General features: G+C 37.2%; 1 protein-coding gene across 1 annotated transcript in view; it reads right to left on the bottom strand.

Moving 5' to 3' along the window:
• LOC111155851 (S1 RNA binding domain 1) overlaps positions 1 to 23,628 on the bottom strand; it is a 204,471-nt gene that overhangs the window by 31,897 nt on the left and 148,946 nt on the right. The window contains exons 17-18 of the mRNA XM_022516271.1: positions 4,901 to 5,007; positions 2,788 to 2,964 (exon numbers count right to left, since the gene is read on the bottom strand). Coding sequence (XP_022371979.1) covers positions 2,788 to 2,964; positions 4,901 to 5,007 — 284 coding nt within the window. The remainder of the gene's footprint in view (positions 1 to 2,787; positions 2,965 to 4,900; positions 5,008 to 23,628) is intronic.

Here is a 23,628-nt window from a genome sequence, read left to right as displayed (position 1 = left end):
AAAATCATTTTCAGACATGTAGGACTAAAGTACAACCCATATAATATACCCTCTCTGAAAAGAATTTCTTAAGGATACACTCCAGCAAAAACAACAAGTTCAAGAAAAGTGATAATGTGGGCTAAAAGAAACAGCGATGAGCCTGGAAATGATAAAAACTTATTAACTGCTCATGAATTATGGAAATATATATAAAGGACAGTCTGAAACTAAAATTAAAATCCCAGGTCATCTCCTCATGGATAGAGTTGAAGAGCAGAAGGCTGGGACAAGTCCTATGGTGCTAATCTTCTCCAGGAGGACAGAGATACCTATTAACTACAGAGGCCACTCTAAATGACACTTAAGGATAATCACCTTAAATGACACCTTAAATCACCTTAAATGACACTTAAGGATAATCACCAGAAAAAGACATACAACTTGAAATCATGAAGGGGAGATAAAAATGAGATGGGAAAACTTGTTAGCTGAGAAATGTAATAAACAGCATAAAAGGAAATCAGAAAGCATGATGATGATAAAATATATAATAGATAAAAGATTAAGTCTAAAACCTATCAATAAATGTAATAAATGTGAAGGCACAAATATAAAATTGAACAAAACCATGAAATCTACTTGTCTATAAGAGTTGTATAAAAAAACTAAATGTCATAGAAAGTTTGAAAATTAAAAAAATACCAAGCATACTGAAAAGGCAAATGTAGCAACACTGCTAAAAAACAAAATAGATTTCAAAGCAAAAAACACTCAATGAGATAGCAGTAGTCCATTTTGAATAAAGGTATGATCTGTCAAGAAGATGTAACAGTCATGAATTTTCAAGTACGTTGTTATCAGTTGAAAAAACATAAGGCTTTAAAAAGAACCCAAATGTTCATCAATAGGGCACTGACTACACTAGGTTAAGGTCCACCCATAAAATAATTATTATGCAAGCATTATATATAATGACATATATCTATATGTAATATGTGGAAAGAAGTCTGAGATATATTACTGAAACAAATAAAGTAAGTTCCCAATAGTTGGACAGCACAATCCCTTCTGTATGCATTTTTAAATAATAAACATCCAAGTTGATCTAAGTGTAAATTTACTTTCAGAAAGCAATATATAAGAAACTATTTTGGAGTGAGAGGCTGAGGTGCCCTTTACTTTTTATTTTATTCTTTTTTATACCATGTGAATTTTCTAATCAAGTATTCAAAAAACATAAACTAAGAAACATGGAATTATTATATCCTCAATTGTTTTTCATTTCTGGCATCTAGGTTTTGTTGTCTACTTAATAAAGGCCTCCTCCACTCCAATGTTTTGCAAAATTTATCCATGTTTTCTTCTGCTACTTTTGCAGTTTCACTTCTTCTATTTAAGTCTATAATTCATCTGGGTTTTATTTAGGTATAAGATATGAAGTGGAAGTAGAGCTTCCCCTACGCATATCAAATTCCTGCCAGGTGTCATAATGTTACTTGTTGGATAGTTAATTTTCCTCACTGTTTGAAACTTTTCCATTATCATAAACTAAATTCTGCCTATGTTTTGGTGAATTTCAGACTCTATTCTCTTCCATTTCTACATCAAAACTAAATGGTAATTTTATATTATTATAATCATCCAGCAGGGCTGGTTTTCCCTTATTAGTCTTTTGCACAATAAAGATGATTCTTTCTTATTACCTTTATTATAATTTTGTCAAAAGAAAAAAATAATATGAATGAAACAGTCCTAAAGCAAATACAAAAAAACTATTCTTTCCGGATGCTTGAGTGGCTCAGTCAGTTAAGCAGCCAATTCCTGATTTTGGCTTAGGTCATGATTTTGGGGTCCTGGGACTGAGCTCTGCATCAGGCTCTGCACTCAGAGGGGAGTCTGCTTGAGATTCTCTCTCTCTCTCTCTCTTTCATTCTATCTCTCCCCCTCTGCCCTTCCCTCTTCTCACTCTCTCTCACATAAGTAAATAAATCGTAAAAAACAAACAAACAAAAAAAACCACCCCACACTACTCTTTCATGATGTTAAATGCTAAGAAGTTTACCCAAGTTCTTTGGTTTTGTGCTGCCAGGATTAGAAATAAGAGCAAGAATTCAGTTCTTTTTTTTTTTTTTTAAGATTTTATTTATAAGAATTCAGTTCTTAATCTACACAAGTGATAATTATCCTTTGGTCAGTTTTCAGGGAGGAGGGATTGAGGAGGCCCAACTACACTTAGGGAAACAGCTGTCAATATAAAGCAGCCACTGCGAAGTCCTCTCATCTTGCACAAATCCTTCCCACTTGGGATGCTCCAGTCACACGGTTTCATTTCCTGAATACACCACATTTGGTCATGCTTGGGACCCATCACTTGTACTGTACACTCTGCCTACGATGCTTTCCTTCCAGCCCCTCTGTCCCTAGCTCTTCCATGTCATTCAAAATTTGGCTCAAATAACTTTTCAGTGAATAACTCATGTAAAGAGTAATAAACTCATACTGTTCCCCAAGACAGTGTCACATCTTTCTCTTTTAATTTGTATAATTTACTACATCTGAAACTATTTATTTTACTACGTTATTTACTGTTGGTCTCACATACTAAAATTTAACTTCATGAGAGCAGGGAATTTGTTGATTTGTGCACTGCTAGATTCCCAGTGCCTAACAAAGATCAGAGAGTCAACACATGTTGAAGGAAGGAATGAACAGGTGGACACCTAGAATGGAGGCCAGTGAGCAAGAGGGGCAACAGTAAGAGAGGAGGTTGATAACAGAACCCAGAGCGGACAGATTACTGATCACCTGCAAAATGTTCGAATATAATCCTGGTTGATTCTGATGAAGCCAGCACACTGTTGGAAAGATTTTGGACCCAGACCTTTCACTTTCTTCAGCTGTTCTCGATTGACGAAGGGCCCATTTTTCTCTCGCCATTCAATAATATTTTTGGCTCGGTTGGCATTGAGTCCTGCAATGTGCCTAGAAAAAATAAACAAAACGAGTAATGTGGCAGACACAACAGTTCCAATAGTATTCAAAGAAAAGACCTCACCTGAAAGGCCAATGATATAAAACACCTGCATTACAAAAACAATTGCAATTACATACTGTCATGTGGCTCTAAGTTGTTAACGAAAAGGGAGTTAAATGAAAGAGACAAAGAGGGAGAGTTGTTCAAGGGAGACAAGGACAAGAGAGTGCAGAATAATGATAAAACAGTAGCTGTCATAAAGATGCTGGTAAACTAGTTAACACTGGTACAAGAAAAAGAACTGCTCCTGACAGTTCTATACTATTCACATTCCTTCTACTTCTGAATCAAGTAATAATTATGCCTATTCTTTCATTTACAAAGTGAGTTAGCAGAAAAAGTTAAAATTGCTACAGTTGCATTTTACTACCCTATTTTTTTTTTTAAATCAGCCTGTTCTTATTAACGTAAAGACTTGAACTACAGAAAAGTACTTCTCCGTGAATGTCATGGTTAGTATAAAAATATAAAAACTGTATTATTAGGAAGTTTGCTTGGTGTCAATTAAAAAAACTACAATTTAGAAGATTTTTAATTCTATTATTGAATTCCATACATGAAATTATGGAATGCTTGTAGCTGTGGTAGAAAAGCAACACCTTAAAATGTAAGGGGTAGAAGCGCCTGGGTGGCTCAGTGGGTTAAAGCCTCTGCCTTCAGCTCAGGTCATGATCTCGGGGTCCTGGGATCGAGCCCCGCATCGGGCTCTCTGCTCAGTGGTGAGCCTGCTTCCTCCTCTCTCCCTCTCTGCCTGCCTCTCTGCCTACTTGTGGTCTCTGTCTGTCAAATACATAAATAAAATCTTTAAAAAAAAAAAAAAATGTAAGGGGTAGGGGCGCCTGGGTGGCTCAGTGGGTTAAAGCCTCTGCCTTCGGCTCAGGTCATGATCTCAGGGTCCTGGGATTGAGCTCCACATTGGGCTCTCTGCTCAGCAGGGAGCCTGCTTCCTCCTCTCTCTCTGCCTGCCTCTCTGCCTACTTGTGAAGTCTGTCTGTCAAATAAATAAATAAAATCTTAAAAAAAAAAATGTAAGGGGTATTTTCTGTTATACTAGTCTCAAAGCTGAAGAGTCCAGATCTTTTACATAGTTCCAGAATTTCATGCTGCTTCAGCAGACTTGTGTAATAAGTACAAACCTTATGAACAAAGAAAGCAGCTCTTCTATAACCACAGTAAAACAGGACAGAGTATATAAGACGTGATTATAGTACGATAAGGATTTTGATATGTGACTTGCAGAATCAAGGTAAAAATACCGTAACTATACCTTGAACCCTCAGAATTTATCTTTTGGTTACTGCCAGCTTTGACAGAAGTGTGCATGAGACTGAACTATTGAAAAAAACCTACTCTCATGTGGTGGGAAACAGCTCTTTTCCATGTTAACCTTATTTAAATTCTATTAGCAACACTAATGCACTCAATGGTTACCATATGTTCTTCACTTTAGATTTGTAGTATTAAAAATGATAATGTGAATTGTTACAATTCTTTTCTTTTCTTTTTTTTTTTAAAGATTTATTTATTTATTTGACAGACAGAGATCACAAGTAGGCAGAGAGGCAGGCAGAGAGAGAAGGGGAAGCAGGCTCCCCGCTGCGCAGAGAGCCCGATGCAGGGCTTGATCCCAGGACCCTGAGATCATGACCTGAGCCGAAGGCAGAGGCTTTGACCCACTGAGCCACCCAGGCGCCCCTGTTACAATTCTCTTCTTAAATGATGTCTTCCTCTCAAACTGATTAGCTCAAGCAAGGTATGAACTCAAAGATTTTTTGTCAACTTGACAACTTTACACATGTGTCTCCTTATTTTAGCTAAATTTGAACTGAACAGTCAGTTAAATGTAAGGTTCTGTCATCTTCAGCCACAGAGCTCTTGTCTTACCTTAACAAAACTTCTGAACAGATGTTAATATCCACTCCCACAAAGCTGACACATTCTTCTACAACACTGTCCAGTGTTGCCTTGAGTAAAGTCTGAGATACATCGTGCTAAAACGACAAAGATCAAATGTCAACCCAGAGTGAAGGACATGCAGTTTTTGGACTATTTCATTACATACCTATATTACTGGTACCTGGCTGAGCCACAGCATGGTAAATTTTTTCATTTTTTCTTAAACGTATAGTTAGTATGTACTTGAGCTGAACTTAGGCAATCTGTTTTCTTACTCTCTAAATCACTCATACCCCTAACTTCAATACAACAGCACCAGTAATTTTTACTTTCCTAGAACTCTACCAGAGCAGTGGTTCTCAAACCTTAGTTTGCCCTCAAAATCACCTGCAGGGTTTAAAACACAGGCTGCCAGGCCCCATATCCAGAATTTCAGACTCAGTAGGTCCAGTGTGTGTGGGCGTGGGCGGCGGAGCATGGGAAAGGCTGAGAATTTGCATTCTAATAACCTCTCAGGTGCTGCTGGTTCCAGGAGCACACTTTGAGACATACTGGTCTCCACAGTTCACACAGTGCCTGGCAGTGTTATCTTCACTTACATGTGTATATCATCCCTTAGTTCTTCTTAAGAGGAGATAGAGTAAATTATAGTAGGAAGCAATATACCACTATACAATAAGTCTGACAGTAAACCAAATGTTTCATCACATTAAAGATACTATTATTTACAAGATGCACTATTTTATGTACCACTGCCTATTAAATCATGACACAATGCTTTATTACTTGAAATTCTAATTTTTTAAATATTGAAAGAATTCTTTTAGACTTACTTAGAAAGTTCTTAAATCATCTATCATGCAGAGATAAAAAGGAAAATATAAACAATCTAAACTGGTTAAGGTATTCCTAAAACTTCTTCAAATTCAGCATTCACTCTTCTGGTCTACTTTTTTTACTCAGAGTATTCAATGTCCAAGTTTTTCCATTCAGTATTGTCCTTAATGCTCTTAAGATCCTAGGTAACATAGCGCTTCCTGAAAGAGTAATATTCTATAGTCTCTGAGATTTCTTTAAAGCTTCCGATGCTCATTCTGTAAACTTTGACAGTGGTTCTATCTTAATCTTAACAGAAAGTATGAACAGAAGAGATTTTGGACAACAACAAAACTATTCTTTCTTTAAAGGTCCTTAAATGTTTTATTGTTCAACAGTTTGTTGACTAAAACAGTGAAGGGTTTGCAGTTCAGTCATGACTCCAATATTAACAATCAAGTCCACAGAGAAACTACACCATGATTTGCCATAGGGCCAACAGCAACTCTAAGATACCATTAATTGTTAAGAAGTATCCTGATTTCAGAGATGTTAAAAATGTAAGAAAATGTGCATCTTAGAATTTATAAAATACAGTATTTGAAAGTAAATATTTATTGGCTAACTGAGAAGTACCTCATAATATACTTGGTGTTATTCATAATTCTAAAATTAAAGGTTCCCTAGTTGTTGTGAAACTACAACTATCTAGTTGTTGTGACCCAGATGTGAAACTGTGGGTCAGCATCTATCTCCATTTGTCTCAAGAAAACAAGGTTAAGTTTGATAACCTTAAACTCCCAGGAAGGCCATAAAGAAAATAGGGTCCCTAGGTGTTGTGATTATGTTATTATCTTTTTAAAAATTAATTATTTTTATTAACATATAATGTATTATTTGCCCCAGGGGTACAGGTCTGTGAATTGTTAGGCTTACACACTTCACAGCACTCACCATATCACATACCCTCTCCAATGTCCATAATCCAACCACCCTCTTGTTATTTTCTTTTCTTTTTTTTTTTTTTTAAAGATTTTATTTTAATTATTTGTCAGAGAGAGAGAGGGAGAGAGAGCAAGCACAGGCAGACAGAATGGCAGGCAGAGGCAGAGGGAGAAGCAGGCTCCCCGATGAGCAAGGAGCCCGATGTGGGACTCGATCCCAGGACGCTGGGATCATGACCTGAGCCGAAGGCAGCTGCTTAACCAACTGAGCCACCCAGGCGTCCCTTGTTATTTTTTTTTAGTAAGAGTAGAAGTTTTGTTCCGAAAGACTGAAGGGTTCAGAAGTATTTTTATATTTCAGAGATAACTTGGTTGGTTATCTAGGCCACAGGTAAAAACCAAAGACATAATTTAAAAAATCCTAAAAAGCAAACATAATCATGAAAAGGATCATAAAGAAAAACCTAAGACCTTGCTGAGAATCTGATTACTTTCTCTTAAAAAGATTTTATTATTGGCAGGGTCGGTGGGGTAGTGGTAGAGAGAAACCCATGCAGACTACACTGAGCATGAAGCCTGACCTGGGGCCTGATCTCACAACCCTGAAATGAGACTTGGGCCGAAAACAAAAGTTGGTCACTCAACCACCTGTGTCATCCAGATGCCCCAAGAGCCTGATTTCTTTTGAGCCACAACATTTAAGAAGCTGGATAGTCTTTTTTTGGTGTAAGCAGATGAGAAGCAGCAAAATGAAAAGGGTGCTTTTAAAAATGAGAGGGTAGGAGGTGGTGGACAACATAGTAGCAAGCACAATGAGAAAAACGAGAAAAATACCTGAGGAAAGAGACAGAACTATGAACAAATAGAAAAAACTAAAAGTAATAGTTGGGAGCCATTAGAATAAAGACAAACAACTCCACATATGTCAAATCACACCAGATGCTTGGGACAGCTAAGTAAGTAGTAAGCAGTCCCTGTAGCTGGACAGTCTTGATTGCCTGTCCTACCTCTAGCATCCAGCCCTCTTTTCCTCCTTCCAACAGAAACCTGACGGTGTTTCATGCATCTACCCCACCTCTGGAAGCCCATAGGATTTGAGAAGTCTGGCCCCACTCTAGCAGATAATAGTAACAGTAAAATCAGTGGTTTTCAAACTGAGAGTTCTGACCAGTTAGAGGGTCATAAAGTTAATATGGTGGCTTGCCACCAGCATAAAAAAGTCACAAAAGAAATAAACCACATCAAGTATGTTGCACATATTCTCAACGTGGAATCAAGAGTGCAATAAATAACACAGCCAACTGAGAGTATCATGTGAGAGGAATACACAAATTGGCCAGGAACATGTGTTTTGTTCATGGAAATCTTATTGGATCTTCTGATAAACGATGGTCACTGACTGATGGAGAGGTTAAAGAGTAACTTTACAGATTTATGAAGCAAAGTATCAAAAAAAAGTATGAGAAGTTTATCATCAATGGCAAAGCTCTCATTCTTACAACGAACTTTAGTTACAAACTTTGTGTCTTTTTCAGAAAGGATGTTATTGATTGTAACATTAGCATAAGTTGACCTTAAGAATCATTATAAATTTCAGGGCACCTGAGTGGCTCACTTGGTTGAGTGTCTGACTCTTGATTTTGAGTCAGGTCATGATCTCAGGATCAAGAGATCAAACCTCGTATCGGGCTCTGCACTTAGGGAAGAGTCTGCTTTATAGTCTCTCTCTCCCTCTCCCTCTGTCCCTCCCATCCTGCTCTCTCTCTAATAAATAAATAAATCTTAAAAAAAAAAATCATTGTAGACTTTGAAGAAAAAGAATAATGAAGCAGGCTCCTTACCAGATTTGGAAGTGTTAACAGTGACAAAAAGGAGAGAAAGTGCTAACTCTATTCAGTTTGACTTAAGGCACATTTTAAATAGAAAAAAAAAAAACTGTAAGACTTTAAAATAAAATTAATTTAAAAATGATTTACAAATACAAAAAACAATAAAAATGTTCAACCCCGGATGTACTGTTGATAGTAATGTTCTTTTAGAAGACAGTATAAAACCAAACAAAAACATTTGAAGCATCCCTACCAAAATGGCTAAAATGCAAAAGACAGAAAGTACCAAGTATTGGTAAGGATGTGAAGCAACTGGAATGCTCAAAATATCAGCATGATAACCGTATTTTAGGTCAGATATTCAAAGCAAGAGAAGGCAGTTTTAGGACATTTATTTTGTATAGTTCAAATATAACTTCGATAAAACTGAATCATATGTATTTATACAATGTAAAAATGCATTCTTGTTCAATACAAACTGCAAAGGAATAAAAATGGGCAATTCCTAGAAACAAAGTAACTGCCAAAAATGGGCTCAAGAAGAGATAAAATCTGAACAGACTTCTAACAAGAGATTCAACAGTAACCAAAAATCTCCCAACAAAGAAGAGTCTAGGACCAGATAGCTTGATGAATTCTACCAAACATTTAAAAAGAACTAACGCCAATCCTTCTCAAATTCTTCCAGAAAATATAAGAGAAGGTGACCCTTCCTAACTCGTTTATTGAGGCCAACATTACCATGAGGTCAAAGCCAAACAAAGACAACATCAGGAAAGAAAACGATAGACAAATAAATGTTCCTTGTGAAGAGAAGTACAAATATCCTCAAAAAAATACTAGCAAACAAAAATCCTACACCATATTAGAAGAATTAAACACCACGATAACCATGATATACATGTGATGCATTCAGTATAAGTGAACTCAAGAACCACGTACATTTTTTTTCCAGGTGAAAAACACTTTCTTTTGGCATTTTTAAAATTAAAATTTTGAAGTAATTTCAAATTCAAAAAAAAGTTTGCAGGGAATTTTCTTAGCTTTCTTTCAAGTAAATACTTCAGTGTATGTTTCCAAATAACAAAGACATTGTCTTCCATACCACTGTAGAATAATAAAAACTTATGCGGAGAAGTTATCATCAATGTAATATTATGTAATGTATAGCCTGTACTCAAATTTTACCAATCGTCCCAATTCTACTCTACAGCACTTTTTCCTCCCCATCCAAAATTCAACCCAGGATCACACACTGCATTTAGTTGTCTTATCTTTCTATATTCTGTGCTGGGAAGCTTCCAATATGGTTCTTAATGATCCCAAGCCCTGGTATGCTGGCACTGTATATCCTATCTCCTTGAATATAAAATTCACTCAGGAGTCTTGTCTGTATGAGTTGTTACTAAAATTATTGTACCACTCACAGTGACCTACTAATGTGAAAAAGTATTTTCAGTTTTGACTCAATCAAAATTTAAAAGAATAGGCTCAACAGTGTATCATAAATGCTCATAGTCTTCATGTATTCTAGACTGGAACAAATTCATGAAACCTGTAACTATACAGGTTAAATCTAATTTTTTTATCTAATTAAATCTATTTTTTTGTATTTGAGGGTTAAAAATACATTTAATTATAAATAAAATAGTATTTAACTTTGTCATGTATATGGGTATCATTTTGAGAAGTCTTTATTTTGAATTTTGTTTAATTATGAAAGACATATACAAATACACAAATATATGGGTGATGGCTGTCTTAGTCAGTATAAAATGTATTTCCTACTGTGTATCATGATCAAAAGGTATGAAAAATAATGGTCTAAGCCAATCATGGTGGTCCCATTCCATGAATTCAATGATGGCAAATGAAATACAAGGGTAAATCTGCTAGGGACTTTAGAAAAAAGCCTTCCTTACTGAGAGGTTAAAAGACTAACCTAAATATAGACCCCTGTGAAGAGCTGGATCTTTTCTTCTTTATCATTCAAATATGACTACTGGAGCCAGAGTAAGCACTGTATCAGTGACTGGGCCAGGCCTGAGGACAAAGCTGACTCACTGAAGATGGCAGGTGGCACACATGACCACAATTTATTTCTTTGTGATACTCTTGAGATTTTGTATTAGCCAGTTCTGAACTCACCCCTCCTCTGACCTCCCTGTCATGAAATGTCCTTACTATTCAATAAAGAATAATACATTTGCTTATTGTTCAAGCCACTTGAGTTGGGACCCACTTTTTTAACTGCAGTTGTTATTTTATCAAGTGACTCAAGGTCCAGTGGGAAGACCAAGACAATAAAAACAACCAACAATAACCTTACTACCAAAAACCCTTGAGATTTTACTGTCAGGCATTGTTATAAGGCTTTTTATATTATCTAATTTAATCCTTACAATAACTGTACAAGATGTATATATAATATAATGTCACATCTTCACATATAAGAATTTATTCTAAGGGAACGGAAAGATATGTGCAAAGGTATGACGTGTGTGTGTGTGTGTGTGTGTGTGTGTACATGTGCAATCTAAAAATATACCGAGGGGACTGATACAAATAAATATGAAACAGTCACCATGTGAACTATTATTATGAAGTCATTAAAATGTATTAGTTAGGAGAGCTATTTTACTAAAATGCCCTGCAAGATAAAAGGTCCCAGATAACCTATGGAGTTCAAATATTTTTTAATTCTTCTAGCAGGCAGACTTATATAAGAAAAAAAATTTTTTTAAAGAATTTATTTATTTAGTTGAGAGAGAGAGAGAGGGAGAGAGCATAAGTAGGTAGAGCGGCAGGCAGAGGGAGAGGGAGAAGCAGACTCCCCAGTGAGCAGGGAGCCCAACATTGGGCTTGATCTCTGGACATGGAGATCATGACCTGAGCCAAAGGCAGACGCTTAACTGATTAAGCCACTCAGGCATTCCTGTAAGAAAAATTTCTGCAAGAACTGCTGTGATCTATAATTCTGAATTTTGCCTACATTTTCCCCCAACTTTTTGCTTAGGAAAGTACTACAGAGTTAAAATCACTTTCTAAAAGTACAAATTTCCTCCCCTACCTTTAGGGGAGGAAATAATGAACAAATTTCTATGTTGTCCCATTCTAATGTTTTTGGCATTCAAGTAGAGACACTGATTTTGTCACTCCGAAAACATTTTCTAAGCAACTATCATGTACCAGCCTGGCACTGTGCTAGCTGTGTTGGGTGTTGAGAGAATGGGAAAAAGCATATGAAGTTCATGTCTTTAAGAAGCTCAGTTTACATGTGCTGAAAGCTGAGATGGCATGCACCGCCCTCCTGGCAGTTGTGAGTAGAAGAGGCAAGAGGACCCCAGGACTGACTGTGCTAATTGTCAAGGACTTGATGCCAGAAAAATGAATTGCTCCATTTTTAAAAAAAGTTATCTAACTCTGAATTTTTGGACAAGTTATCTGAATTGTATAAACAGTCTGTTTCAAATTCAAAGAAATATTGTTTGGACCATTACATTTTTACCTAAAATTTATGAGATTTTTTAAAAAAGAATATAAGCACTCATTCATGCTAGTCAGCTTTTTTGAGGTCAGAATCCACATTTTTATTATTACTCTACCACAAACTTCTGAAGAATTGCTGATTCAAACTGCTCTCCTTTCTTTTTTTTTTTGTCCCAAAGCACTAAAATTATCTCACAACTATTTTTAAAAAGTCCTTCCAGATGAAACCTTGCCTGTGGACTATAGCTTCTACAGCAATGAAACTGCACATTGCATATTCCATATTAAATTTTAATTTATTCCCAAGTGGTTTCTCCAAGAAATAGTCTTGAGTATTTTCTTTAGAAATTATCATTCACTCATGGCTCTTCCTGTCGTTTACTACTGTGAAAATATAAAATGCAGTTAGAATTAAAGACACAAAAAAGCTTTACAGGGAAAGTCTAGCCAACTTCAAATAATGCAAGTTGATTTCCCTATCTTGCATCTACTCTTCTTTGACATGTGACAGTTTAAGAGACATCTAGGGAAGTGTGTGTTAGATGACCCATGAAAGAGAACTGATAGAAGAATGGAAACATTTCAGAAAACAGAAATGAAGTTTTTAGTAATATGTGCTGCCGAAGCGAGCACCAGAAATGAAGTTTTTAAAAAGTTTAAAGTTTATTACACCCCCCCCGCCAAAAACTACTCCTTACAAGATTCAAACTGATCTGACAGAAAATCAACTGATTGCCGGAATAAAATTCAACACTAAAAGAACACAACAAAATCTGTAATCAACAACATCACAATGTCCATTATACATTAAAAAATAACTAGGTGGGGCACGTGCACCTGAATGTTTATAGCAGCAATGTCTACAATAGCCAAACTATGGAAAGAGCCTAGATGTCCATCAACAGACAAATGGATAAAGAAGATGTGGTATATATACACAATGGAATACTATGCAGCCATCAAAAGAAATGAAATCTTGCCATTTGCGACGACGTGGATGGAACTAGAGGGTATCATGCTTAGCGAAATAAGTCAATCGGAGAAAGACAACTTTCATATGATCTCCCTGATATGAGGGAGAGGAGATGCAACATGGGGGGTTAAGGGGGTAGGAGAAGAGTAAATGAAACAAGATGGGATTGGGAGGGAGACAAACCATAAGTGACTCTTAATCTCACAAAACAACCTGAGGGTTGATGAGGGGAGGGGTGTTGGGAGAGGAGGGGTGGGGTTATGGACATTGGGGAGGGTATGTGCTATGGTGAGTGCTGTGAAGTGTGTAAACCTGGCGATTCACAGACCTGTACCCCTGGGGATAAAAATATATTATATGTTTATAAAAAATAAAATTAAAAAAAAATAACTAGGCATACAATAAAGCAGACAAATATGTCCCATAACAGAATGGGGGTGGAAAATAATCAATAAATAGAAACCAACCTAGGATAAACCCAGATGTTGAAAATAGCAGACAAGAACTTTCATGCAGCCCCAAGATGTAAAGGAAAGACGGTCATAAATGAACAGATTGGAAACAGCAGAAGATAAATGGAAACTATAATAAATAACCAAATGGAAATTCCAGACCTGAGAACATAGTATCTGAAATGAAAAATTTACTCGATAGCTTTAACAGCAGACTGGAGATGAGCAGAAAAAAAGGGTCAGTGAATATGAAGAGAGATCAACAGAAATCATCCTATCTGAACAACAGAGATAAAATAGAGTCAGGGGAAGCAAAGCCTTCATGACCTATGTGAAAGTATCAAAACATCTCAATTTTCCTTAGCCAGCAGAGCAGCATTACAAAAAGATGTTAAAGGGAATTTTTTAGGCTAAGGAAAATTGATACTAGATGGTAAATACAAATATATAATTGAGTATGTTCTAATTTAACATAAAAGACATATGACCATTTAAAGCAAAAATTATAGCACACTTAGGGATGTCTACATATGAAAACAATAACACAAAGAATGAAAGGTGGTGAGGTAGTATAATATTAACTCTAAGTAGGCTCTGAAAAGAATATAAATAATAATCACTGCAGTAACCACTAAAAACAAAAACAAAAACAAAACAGAAACAAAAAATCACAAAACAAAAAAACCCAAGAAGTACAGGTGAAAAGTCCGTAAAAGAATTAAAATAGAAAACTAAAAATTAATTGATTTTCTTTTAAAATGAGACAGAAAAGGAAGAAGGCTAGAAAACAGAAGAGACATATAAAATACAAATAGCAAAACTGTAAACTTTAATTCAACCATATGAGTACACTAAATGTTAATGAAGTAAATGTTTCTATTAAAAGGCAAAGATTGTCAATCAAGATATAATTTATGTTGTCCACAAGAGACACACAGTAAATATAAAGAAACAAAAAGGCTGGAAGTAAAAGGATAGGAAAAAAATACCATTTAAAAATTAGGACTACAAAGATTAGAGTGGCTATATTAATATTATACAAGAAAGACTTCAACACAAAATGCTTATTACCTAATTACAGAGCTTCAAAATACTTGGAGCAATTCAACTGCTAAGTGTTTACCTAAGGGAAATTTTAAATATGTTCTCCAAACCTTGTACAAGACGTTCATGGCAGTTTTATTCATTAATAGTAAACAAAACAAAACAAAAACCAAAAAAACTAGGAATAGCTCAGGTGTTCATTAATAAGAGAATGTATTAAAAATGTGGTAAGTTCACATTATGGAATACTATTCTGCAAAAAAACGGACAAACTACCAATACATGCGAAAACATGGTTGAATTTCACACGTTACGCTAACTGGAAGAACTGGGTGCAATGGACTACACACTGTTATGATTCCACTTATGTTAAATTCTAGAACAGACAAAAGTAACATGTGGCAAAAACATCTGGGTGTGTGGGAAGGGACAGGAATAAATTTTCCGGCATGACTGAAATGTTCTACATCTTGATATATGTGGGGTGCACATATGTCAAAACTTATTGTACTGTATCACTTTGCCCTTTTCTATATATGGATTATATCTGAAAAGAAAAGAAAAGAGAACTGTAAATAAATAAAAATCCAACCTAAGTTTTTGAATCATTAAGCTGGGAACAGTGATGCCTTTAACTACAGATCTGTCTCAGGAGTCATAGCCCTGAAGCAGGTGGCAGGGATACAAAATATAGACTACTCCTGATTTTTGTTCCTTGGAATTTGATGGTAGACGTTCTCCCCAGATTTCTCACCTCCTGAACCTAAAAGAGAATTCTTTTTTTGTACAAAGTAATTTGCAAATTCAGAATCATTGTCAGCACAGCTCCAGTAGACCACATTGGAACTTAATGACAAATGCATGTAGTTAGATGGCACAAACTTGCTAGTTAGCTGTGTGTTAGTTCTCATTCCATAATTATTAACATAAAATACTGATCCTGCCTTAAAGAGTTTCCCATGATGATTAACATTTAAATATAATGCATAACATCTTTATGAATTAAAAAGCTAAAAAATGAGTTTTTGTTATCATCCTAGTCCAGTGTTAAAATTTTAATCTAGTCCGGCTTTCATTTTGTCTTCTGGTAGGTGCTCTTATGTCCCCTAGTGGATACAGGTCGATATGGTAGAGGAAAGATAAGGGCAAACTGGCTAAGTAAAGGTCCATAAATCCTAAATGCCTGCCTTGCCCACATGCTTTTCCAAACCAATGCCTCATACTACCCAATTTACCATAAAAAAAAGAAAAACATTAACACATCTGAACTGGACCACACCTATCTGCCCCATGTGTGGCCACATATAGGGCCTGGGCTAAAACATAATCCTGGTTTACGACATATGCACGAACAAATGCACACCAATTAGCTAGACATTTTGACCTGACATAATACAAAGAAGTTGGCATTTCTACCGTAAATCTCTATTTTTAAAGATTTATAGTTTAGTCATAAAAGCAGACTTTAGAAAAATTTGGGGTGCAAAGATTTAGAGAAATTTCCCTTCTGATAAATTCAAATAAAAATTTGGGGTGCAAAGATTTAGAGAAATTTCCCTCCTAATAAATTAAAACAGTACATAGAAAATCTGATCTGAAACTCGTGTGTGTGTGTGTGTGTGTGTGTGTGTGTGTGTGTGTGTGTGTATTAGAGAAAAAGAAAAATCTCTGTGCGCAGAAATTTTGACCACCTACCGTTTAAATTTTTAAATTGTTAGGGGTAACAGGAGTTAGGGATAAAAGGGGGGCATAATGCAAAATAATATAAAAGTTCTTTTTCTTCCCCAAATTGTAGAAACTAGGTTTCTTGTCAATATTTCCAGTAATAAGCTCTAAGATACATTTTGTCTCCCAAGATTCACATACATAGACTCATATGTGGCCAGACGTCCAGTCATATATGAATTGGCTTTCAGTCCCTTAATACTATGGACAGTAAAATTTTCCCAGTTAGACCCAAGGCTACCACCACCAGCAGAGGATCCACATTCATGTATTTCCACAGGGGTGAAACATTAATATGGTAAGGCAAGGTTTCTTTTTGTTTGCATGTCCCCTATCTCTGTATGACTATGGTTAAGGAGCCCAGGAGTTCCAAATGATCTGAAACAACTGCTCCATTCCCAGCCTTCTGAAGTGGGAGTAAAGACAGGCCTCCCTAACTTCATCCTCCACACCACTTTTATCCCCATTTCCTATTTTATTTTATTTTAAAGATTTATTTATTTATTTATTTGACAGACGTAGATCACAAGTAGGCAGAGAAGCAGGCAGAGAGAAAGGAAGAAGCAGGCTCCCCGCTGAGTAGAGAGCCCGATGTGGGGCTCGATCCCAGGACCCTGGGATCACGACCTGAGCCCAAGGCAGAGGCTTTAACCCACTGAGCCACCCAGGCGCCCCTCCCATTTTATTTTTATATAGAGTACTTCTTATCATCTACTGCACACAGGTTTGGGATATGTGTGCGTGTATATGTGTGTATAATATATATATATATATAATACACACAAAAATAGACTCAAAATGGATGAAAGACCTCAATGTGAGACAGGAATCCATCAAAATCCTTGAGGAGAACACAGGCAGCAACCTCTCTGACCTCAGCCACAGCAACTTCTTCCTAGAAACATCGCCAAAGGCAAGGGCAGCAAGGGCAAAAATGAACTATTGGGACTTCATCAAGATCAAAAGCTTTTGCACAGCAAAGGAAAAAGTCAACAAAACCAAAAGATGACTGACAGAATGGGAGAAGATATTTGCAAATGACTTACCAGATAAAGGGCTAGTATCCAAAATCTATAAAGAACTTATCAAACTCAATACCCAATGAAAAATAATCCAATCAAGAAATGGGCAGAAGACATGAAAGCCATTTCTGCAAAGACACATGAAAAAGTGCTCCACATCACTGGGCATCAGGGAAATACAAATCAAAACCACGGTGAGACACCACCTCACACCAGTCAGAATGGCTAAAATTAACAAGTCGGGAAACAACAGATGCTGGTGAGGATGTAGAGAAAGGGGAACCCTCCTACACTATTGATGGGAAAGCAAGATGGTGTAGCCACTCTGGAAAACAGTACGGAGGTTCCTCAAAAAGTTGAAAATAGAACTACCCTACAACCCCGCAATTGCACTACTTGGTATTTACCCCAAAGATACAAATGTGGTGATCTGAAGGGGCACCTGCACCTCAATGTTTACAGCAGCAATGTCCACAATAGCCAAACTATGGAAAGAGCCTAGATGTCCATCAACAGATGAATGGATAAAGAAGATGTGGTACATATATACAATGGAATACTGTGCAGCCATCAAACCCTCCCCTTCCCTGAAATCTTGCCATTTGCATCGACGTGGATGGAATTAGAAGGTATTATCCTAAGCGAAATAAGTCAGTCAGAGAGGGACAACAATCATATGATCTCACTGATTAGAGGGATTTGAGAAACAAGAGAAGATCACAGGGGAAGGAAGGGAAAAATGAAACAAGATGAAACTAGAGAGGGAGACAAACCTTAAGAGACTCTTGGTCTCAGGGAAAAAACTGGGGGTTGCTGGAGTGGAAGCGGGTGGGAGAGATGGGATGGCGGGTGGGTATGTGCTATGGTGAGTGCTGTGAATTGTTTAAGACTGATGAATCACAGACCTGTACCCATGAAACAAATAATATGTTATAATTTAATTAAAAAAACAGAAAATATATATGTATTTCATTCACCGCTGTATCCTGGCACAGTAGGTTTTCAATCCTACTACCGTTTCAGTTTGCATTTCCTTTAACATAAAGGAACACCCAAGAGCCAATTTCTGGCAGTTTTGCTTTTGGATTCTTCTTGCTAAAGCTGGGAATTTGGTTGAAGAAGAAGAATCATTTAAAATAAAAGGAGATACCAGTGACAAGGGATTGCTTCAGGGCATTACAGCAGGACAAATCCAAATCCAAATTCATATTAACTGTTCTAGCAGGCACCAACCGATAGCACGCTCAGAAGCTGAAATCTGAAAATGAAATCTGAGATGCCCTACCATTGACCTGTTAAGACTGACCATGGCCATAGGGTCCCTCACTCCAAGCCACCCAATCCTCTGGTGAACAGTTTCTGGTAGGTTTCTAGGTCAAAAAGAGTTCTTGTGAACTCAGACCCTAGTCATAGATGAATCCCTGAGGCTATTAATTAGAGAAGCTTAAGTCCTTCTTTTCCTGGGAACTGAATTAAACTTAAGCTTCTGTCATTTTGAAAATAAGCTAAAGTACAGCATCCTGTCATACCATAAAAGGAGACCAAAGAAATGGAGAGATTTGACCCAGAAAGCAAAGAAACCCTTAGAAAGAAAGTCCTGAGTTGCCAGCTTCCAGATCAAGGTCTGTGAGACAGTCATTTGACTCCATTTATCATGGTCAATCTCAAAACCAGCATGACTAAAATGTAGTTTAGGCACCTCTACCAGAAAGGTCAAGGAGCATACCTCCATACAGGTACCTACCTACCTTGATACAACTAATGGGTTTGGGGGAAGAAATACTTATGATATGAAAATATGTTACATTTACACATAATCTTTTCCTTAAGGCTTAGTGCAGGATAATGACTCATTTTCCCGAAATATCTCTGTGGGTCAGGCAAAATCAAACCCAATTGACCTAAAAATAACTGGGTCATGGACAAGGGTTAGGTCACAGAGTTAAAGAAAATACAAATTGGAGAACTCTAGAATTTAGAAGAGGGATACAGATATTACCAAGGAAAGAATTCTAGGACCTAAGAACTAAACATTGCTCCTTATAGGATCAGCTATGCAAGCAGGATCAGAGCACAACTCATAGTATTCATTTCTCAAACCACTAAGGGATTTACTCAGGTGGAGTACATCTCAGTTTAGAACTGACAGTTTATTTTAAATAAATTTGAGTTTTAAAGTGAATTAGTAACTTACTTCCACTTAATTTAACTTGATTTATTTGAGAGAGAGAGAGCAAGAGAGCACAAGAGGGGGTAGGGGCAAAGGGAGAGGGGGAAGCAGGCTCCCCACTGGGGCTTGATGCCAGGACTTCGGGATCGTTCCCTGAGCTGAAGACAGCTGCTTGACCGACTGAGCTGTACAGGTGTCCTTTACTTCCATTTAATAGGAAAGTTTTTCTGCCTTCTTTATGTCCCTCCACTTTCTTAATATTTTAACAAAACTTCTTTCCTTCTCTCTGAGTCAGGAGTGTCTCCTGGTTCGTAAGAGATGGTTTACAATTAACGCATACTATTTTGAATGGAAAACTTTAAGAGGCAACCACAGTCCCTCATTCCGATGCTAAATAGTAGTAAGCTTCACTCTTTTTAAAAGTTGCATTGATCCAAGTCACATTTAGGGAAACTGACAGTTTCTCTTTAATTACTGTGGCAGACAGACCCTAAGGAGACTCCCAGTGAGATTCACCTCCGGTGTTCACTCCTTCACACCTTCCCTTGAGTGTAAGCAAGGCCTGTGACTTGCTTCCAAGTAGTGGACTATGATGGAAATGATAGGATGTCACTCTCATGATCAGTTAGATAACAGGGGAAAGCGGATTCTCCTAATTTCTTGATGAAGTAAGCAGTCACGTTGAAGAAGCCCATGTGGAAAGGAACCGTGGTGGCCTCTAAAACTTCAAAGTGGTCTCCAGCCAGTAGCCAGCAAAAAGCTGGAACCCTCAGTCGTACAGCCAGGAAATGAATTATGCCAAAAAACTGAATGAGCTTAAAAATGAAGCTTGGAAGTACCTTGAATAGAATCAAAGCAAGAAAATAAAAAATAAACTTTCTAATGCTCATAAAAACTTATTCCTTTGTTCATTCAATAAATGTATGTTATAAGTACATACTGAGTGTCTGCTTTGTACCTGGCCTTGTTCTGATTAATGGGATTATGGCAGCCAACAGACAGGATGCACAATTAAATAAACGAATGAAAATTATAATGTGATAAATGCCATAAAGGAAATAAATAGAATAACACGATAGTCACAAGGAGTGGAGGTAGCTACTTGAGTGACTGGTAACTGATTCTTTAAAGAACTACATTAAAACTGACACTTTAAGAATGAGAAGGAGCCAGCCATACAAAGAGCCAGGGAAAGAACATTTCTAGGCCAAAAAAACAAATGCAAAAGTCCTAAGAGGGGAACACGCTACTGTGTTCACAAAAGTGAAAGGAGCCAAGGGTGGCCAGGACATCATGGGGAAAAGGAAAAGCACTCAGAGATAAGGCAGACAAGGATCTGACAAGTCTTATGGTAAAGAGTCTGAATTTTATTCTTACCACAGTGGGGACAGAGACAGGATCTAATACACATTTTCAAACAGCATGCTGTAGAAAACGGATTGAAAACAGACAGATGTGGAAACAGGGAGTCCTGGTAAGAGATTTTTCAATATACCCTGAGAGAGATGACAGTTGTCTAGCTAGAGTCAGGTGGTTGGGTGGGAAAAGAAGGATCAATGATTTTAATAAAAGTAAGTTTTTAATGAGGATAGGTTTGTGACTCTACAAATTGGGTGGCTGGTGATGCCATTAATCGAAATAGGAAGGATGGCAGAGAATCATTTAATGGTTTTCATTTTAAATCTGGGGGAGGCAGGGAGGGTTAGGAGACAGAGGTCAAGAGTTCTTTTCTAGACAAATCTATTAGACATCCAAATGAAAGGTCAGGATGGCAGATGGATATATGGAGTCTGGAGCTCAGAAAAGAGGTGAATGGGGAAGCATTCCAGGAATGAACATAATGAACTTCTAAAATCTGCGGCGAGAGGCAGAGTGTAGGAAGAGGATGCAGCAGTATCAAGGGACGGAAGCGAAAATGTGCCTAGGAAGGAGCTACATAAATGAAAAACTCAATGTCATTCTTTTGTAATAGCTATTTGCAAATAATTCTGAAATTCACCTAAAAAATGGGAGAAGGTGATAACTACTACTACCTAGCTTATACTGAGTGTTGCCTCTGGAATCCTTTTTAAGAACATCCAGTAATTTTCACTGGATGAGAAGCTTAACCTATTTTTTTTTTTTTTAAAGATTTGTTTGACACAGAGAGAGAGAGATCACAAGCAGGCAGAGAGGCAGGCAGAGAGAGAGGGGGAAGCAGGCTCCCTGCCAAGCAGAGAGCCCGACATGGGGCTCAATCCCAGGACCCTGAGACCATGACCTGAGCCGAAGGCAGAGGCTTAACCCACTGAGCTACCCAGGTGCCCCAAGATGCTTAACCTTTAATGATAGATACTCCGTAAGTAAATACTCCATAAGTAAATGTCTATGACAGGGCTAACTTTTCAAGTGACAATTCATAATTTGGTGCAGTTGTTATTACCATGAAGGGGCAAAATATAAATGGTTATGGAGAAGCTATACTAAGCTGCCAAAGTTCTTCAAGATCCCTGCACAAGAAAATCCATTTTACAGTAATAACACCAGAAAACATTTATATTGAGTGCTAATAAGTGTCTGGAATTTTATAACGCTAACTTGATTTATCTTCACAAGGCTGCACTTGTACTGTTATATTATTACCTCCATTTTGTATAAGAGTAAACAGGCACAGAGTGGTTTAAGTAAGTTGCCCCAGGTCATACTGCCAGCATGCCCCTGAGTGCAAAGGGTCTATCTCTGGAACCCAGGCTTTTAAACACGATAGATGCCCTTCTGTTTCTTTTAAGTAAAGTAGAATCGTTTGATCTAGCGATGCTAATTTTAGCTCTCTTGCTTGGGTTGCAAAGAAAATCCAATGACTTTACCTATCTCACTTTTTAAGGGAAATACCCTTTCCTGGAAAACCAGGAGGAACGTGTTTTTGTTTGTTTGTTTGTTTATATTTTCTATTCATTCATAAGGCTTACCAGAACTAAACATGTTTTGACAAAATAGGTATGCTTTTAAAATTCTGTATCACCCTGCTCTTACTATAAATCTTAAGTAAATGGTAACAGCGTCTATGCAATGACCAAACAACACCAACAAAAAGATTTCTGAAGAAACTATCTGCTTTGACAGGGCACTAGTCTTTTCTCTTACTTGAAACTATAATTTACTTTCTCCTGTTCCCTTTCCCTCTGATTTTTCTATCCTTCTGTCAATAAGAAGGATCAATTACAGCATTTTATTTGACATGTCTAAAACAGTTATGATTTTCCACCTAACCAGTTCATCTATGAATGACAGAATTTTTTCTCAAAGGAAACTCTGACTGCTTTGGGACATTTCCATTCCTGGTTGGTTCCTTTATAACTACAGAACTATTAAGTATGGAGGTTAGGCCACAAGTGTGCACATCTAGAGTCAGAGGAAAAGGAGTATGTCCCTTCTAACTGGCAGTTTTCTTTCTTCTCCTTTTGGGTAACTCTTAGTCCTGAAGAAGTTCTTCTCTTTTCTTTCTTTCTTTTTAAAAAAGATTTTATTTACTTATTTATTTGACAGAGAGAGAGAGCACAAGCAGAGGGTACAGCAGAGAGGGAGGGGAGAGCAGGCTCCCCCCAGAGCAGGGAGCCCAACCTGGGGCTCAATCCCATGACCCTGAGATTATGACCTGAGCCAAAGGCAGACAATTAACTGACTAAGCCACTCAGGAACTCCAGTCCTGATGAAGTTTTAATTTGGATTTTAAACAACTGCATTTTTTAAAATGGAAAATGCAAAGATTTTATGGTTACTTCCCTTTTTTGGACAAATAGTATGGGAGAGAAGAATGATGCCCAAAGATCTTCAGGACCTATGCCCCCATTTCTCCTCAGTAAACTGTACTCCATTATTAAACTACATTCCAAAATAGAAGACCTTCTATGCCAATAAATTCTCAACATTTTAGGGTTGGAAAGGCTTCCAGGACATCATATAATATAACCTTTCAATTCACAGATGAGGAAATCTAAACATAGAGCAACTGGATAGAGTGACTAACATTAACATAGTCTTCGTGTGCTACTGTCCCTTCCACCATGAATAAGAAATACAACTTGAGTCTCCTCAATTTGGTCTTTCTATAGTCACATTTCAAAAGACAACACATTTTCCTTTATTTGGCAAACACCTGAGGGCACGAAAGAAGGCAAACTTGAAAAGTGCTAACTGAAATACAGAATGATGAAGGGCGCTGGTTCCCAAATGTCAGTTCATGACAGACTTCAGTGGTCAGTAGCAAAATGAG

The sequence above is a fragment of the Enhydra lutris genome, unplaced genomic scaffold (assembly GCF_002288905.1).
Source record: "Enhydra lutris kenyoni isolate GAN:26980312 unplaced genomic scaffold, ASM228890v2 scaffoldscaffold44, whole genome shotgun sequence".
In the NCBI taxonomy this organism is placed as follows: domain Eukaryota; kingdom Metazoa; phylum Chordata; class Mammalia; order Carnivora; family Mustelidae; genus Enhydra; species Enhydra lutris.
This window is presented reverse-complemented; position numbering and strand designations above follow the sequence as displayed.